Source organism: Trichechus manatus, unplaced genomic scaffold (genome assembly GCF_000243295.1).
Source record: "Trichechus manatus latirostris isolate Lorelei unplaced genomic scaffold, TriManLat1.0 scaffold00226, whole genome shotgun sequence".
Lineage (NCBI taxonomy): Eukaryota > Metazoa > Chordata > Mammalia > Sirenia > Trichechidae > Trichechus > Trichechus manatus.
The window spans coordinates 2090249-2093433 of record NW_004444162.1 but is presented as its reverse complement, the minus strand read 5'-3'; the positions used below and the strand labels follow the sequence as shown (position 1 = coordinate 2093433).

Genomic DNA, 3185 nt, shown 5'->3' with positions numbered 1-3185 from the left:
GTGGTACAGTAGCTTGGAAAAGTTAGACATTTGAAACATCTTTAACCTCCACCTCATAAGAACCAGCTTTGTACTGATCCTTATAAAAGAAATTATTTGTTTAAATATTACTAAAGACAGCCAGAAGAACTGTTACATTTTATAACTGAGAAAATAAAAAATACAGGGAGATAATGTAAAATTGAGTCGGGACTAGGAGAGTTAAACATGAGTAATAATGAAAGCAAATACAGAAGGAAAAAACAGGTTTGACAGAGAAAATGAGTTCAGTCTATTACCTGCTGAAATGGGGGTGACCTTCAGACACTGAACCCAGTATGTGGTTAGAACTCTTTAGAGACTGATGGGGTTTGAGGCACTGCGGAGGTCCCAGGAGAAGATGAACTTACCATCTGGTCTAGCTCCCTTTATCCTGATTCTGTTGTACTTACCATGCAACTTTCTGATATTAAGTTTGGCTTTTCAAATTTGGTACTTTTTTTCAGTTGGCAATTTTACTTGTAGCCCTAACTTGGTAACTCCAAATTGTGGCTTACCAGCCATTCTTTTCTGTGGTTAGGAATCTTGCAGAACCAAATGAGGGTTGACTGAATGGAAAAAATCAAATTTCTGAAAGTACAGTTTAGGATTAGCTATAACCGCCCCACCTCCTTCAGGTACAGATACCCTCAGGCCTTGCCTTAACAGCCAGCCAGCCTATCTTTAACATCATTTTTAAACTAAACCTGAAATCCATTGCCGTTGAGTTGATTCCAACTCATAGCAACCCTACCGGACAGAGTAGAACTGCCCCATGGGTGTCCAAGGAGCAGCTGGTAGATTCAAATTACCAACCTTTTGGTTAGCAGCCGAGCGCTTAACCACTATGCCATCAGGGCTCCATTTTTAAATGGAGTGAAAGTCATGAAAACTTAGAAGTAGGTCTGTTTGAAGTTTATCTTTAAAGTATTGATGGAAAATGGATTTCAAAGCATATCCATATTACAAATAACATTTAACTGACATAGAAAACAAATTATACAAACACATTAGTAAAAGTCACTTGTACAGAAAAAAAATGTGTTAAATAGAAATGATCCTCTAGCTATTAAAGCAGGTTTAACAGGCCCTCCATCTGGGAGCCTTTATTATCAATGAGTTGGTATTAGAATTAAGCACAAAAGTAATAAAACTACAGCTCTAAAACAGAACTGTCAGTAATTCACATGCTTTAACACAGGGACCCAAAGTGGTGAAAACAGTTAATCGCTCAACTAGTAGCCGAAAAGTTGGCAGTTTGAACCCACCCAGAGGCACCTCAGAAGACAGGCCTGGCTGTCTGCTTCCAACAGCTTACAGCCTTGAAAACCCTATGAAGCAGTTCTACTCTGCACACACTGGGTCACCATGAGTTGCAATCAACTCTACAGCAACCAACAATAACAATAATACAGGGGCCCCAAACACAACTGCCTATGGGGTTGCTATGGATTGAATTGTGTCCCCCAGAAATGTGTTTCAACTTGACTAGGCCATGATTCCCAATATTGTGTGGTTGTCCTCCATTTTGTGATCTGATGTAATTATCCTATGTGTTGTAAATCCTAACCTCTATGATGTTAATGAGGCAAGATTAGAGCCAGTTATGTTAATAAGGAAGGACACAATCTACAGGATTAGGTTGCATCTTGAGTCAACCTCTTTTGAGATATAAAAGAGAGAAGTTAGCAGACAGGAGAGGGACCTCATACCACCAAGAAAGAAGAGCCATGAGCAGAAGGCATCCTTTGGACCTGGAGTCCCTGTGCTGAGAAACTCCTAGACCCAAGGGAAGACTGATGACAAGGACCTTACCCGCAGAGCCGACAGACAAAGGCCTTCCCCTAGAGCTGGTGCCCTGAATTCAGACTTCTAGCCTCCTAAACTGTGAGAGAATAAATTTATGTTTGTTAAACCCATCCATTTGTGGTATTTTTGTTATAGTAGCACTGGATAACTAAGAAACAGGTCATGCATATAAGGCAAAAGTATGAAGTGGGAGGCCTGCAAGTATTAGACTGGAGAATTGGAAGCACCTACCCTGTTAAAGGGCACAGCTACTACTTGCAGGAATGATAACCACGTATTGCCAGATATTCTGACCTTTTCTGAGAGTCCAGAAATCCAGATTTTTATGTAAAATTTCCAGATTTTTAAAAACATCGTTTAGAAATCTGCTCTAATTATCCCAAGTTAGAAAGACTGTATTTTATATCAATTGAATATATGTTGACATTTAATAGCTAATAAAGCTGAAAATGTTTACCAGGCTAAAAATTTTAATGTTTAACATTAAATATGATTTTAGAAATAAATAGTCTTCTATTCCAGTAATAATAATCTTAAAATATATTAATATCTAAATAACATCATAATTTCAATCTTAATGATGGCAAAGTTTTTCTAACAAATAAAGACAAATGAACAGTTTTACCTTTCAATTTTAATGGAATGAAAAATGTGTTACAGAAAAACAGCTGTTTAATTTTTGTAGCAGTTGGACAATGAACATGAATGAGAACCCAATAAACATTCACACAACTAATGGAATGTGCCAGGTGCATAAAATTTAACTATGTGCCATTATTCATAATTGGGTAGCATCTACTTAAAAAATGCTGTCCCTAACTAGGTTTCATCAACAGCTCTAGTTAAGTTCACCTTGACTCCATGGGTGGTTTTGGTCTTTCCCCCGCGGAGACCAGCTATGTAAATCTGGGGCCTAGGCACGCAGGTGCTGCTTTCCCTCTTGGACTGGGTGCTAGCATCCTTTGAAGAGTACACCTGTGAAAAATTTTCTCTCCTCATGTGACTAAGATCAGTTTGCACTGAATGAGTAACTTTCTGACGCAAATTGGCCTAAGTAGAAAGAAAATACACAGGAATTAACATTTCCTCAAAGCACAAATAATAGAAAATATTATTAAGTACCTGTTAATATCTGCCTAATTAATCCATAAAGAAATTAGTCCTATACAAGGACTAGAAGGCAGGAGGGGACAGGAAAGCTGGTGATAGGGAACCCAAGGTTGAGAAAGGACAGTGTTGACATGTCGTGGGGTTGTTAACCATTGTCATAGGGCAAAATTTGTACTGTTTAATGAGAAACTATTTTGTAAACCTTCATCTAAAGTACAGAAAAAAAAAGAATTATCTATGTGAGATCA

General features: G+C 38.0%; 1 protein-coding gene across 1 annotated transcript in view; it reads right to left on the bottom strand.

Annotated features, from left to right (window-relative positions):
* Positions 1-2586: 2586 nt before the first annotated feature.
* Positions 2587-3185, bottom strand: part of CFAP206 (cilia and flagella associated protein 206) — a 30883-nt gene continuing 30284 nt past the window's right edge. Inside the window, exon 12 of the mRNA XM_004388981.3 lies at positions 2587-2877. Within this exon, the coding sequence (XP_004389038.1) occupies positions 2647-2877 (231 nt within the window). The 3' untranslated portion in view covers positions 2587-2646. The remainder of the gene's footprint in view (positions 2878-3185) is intronic.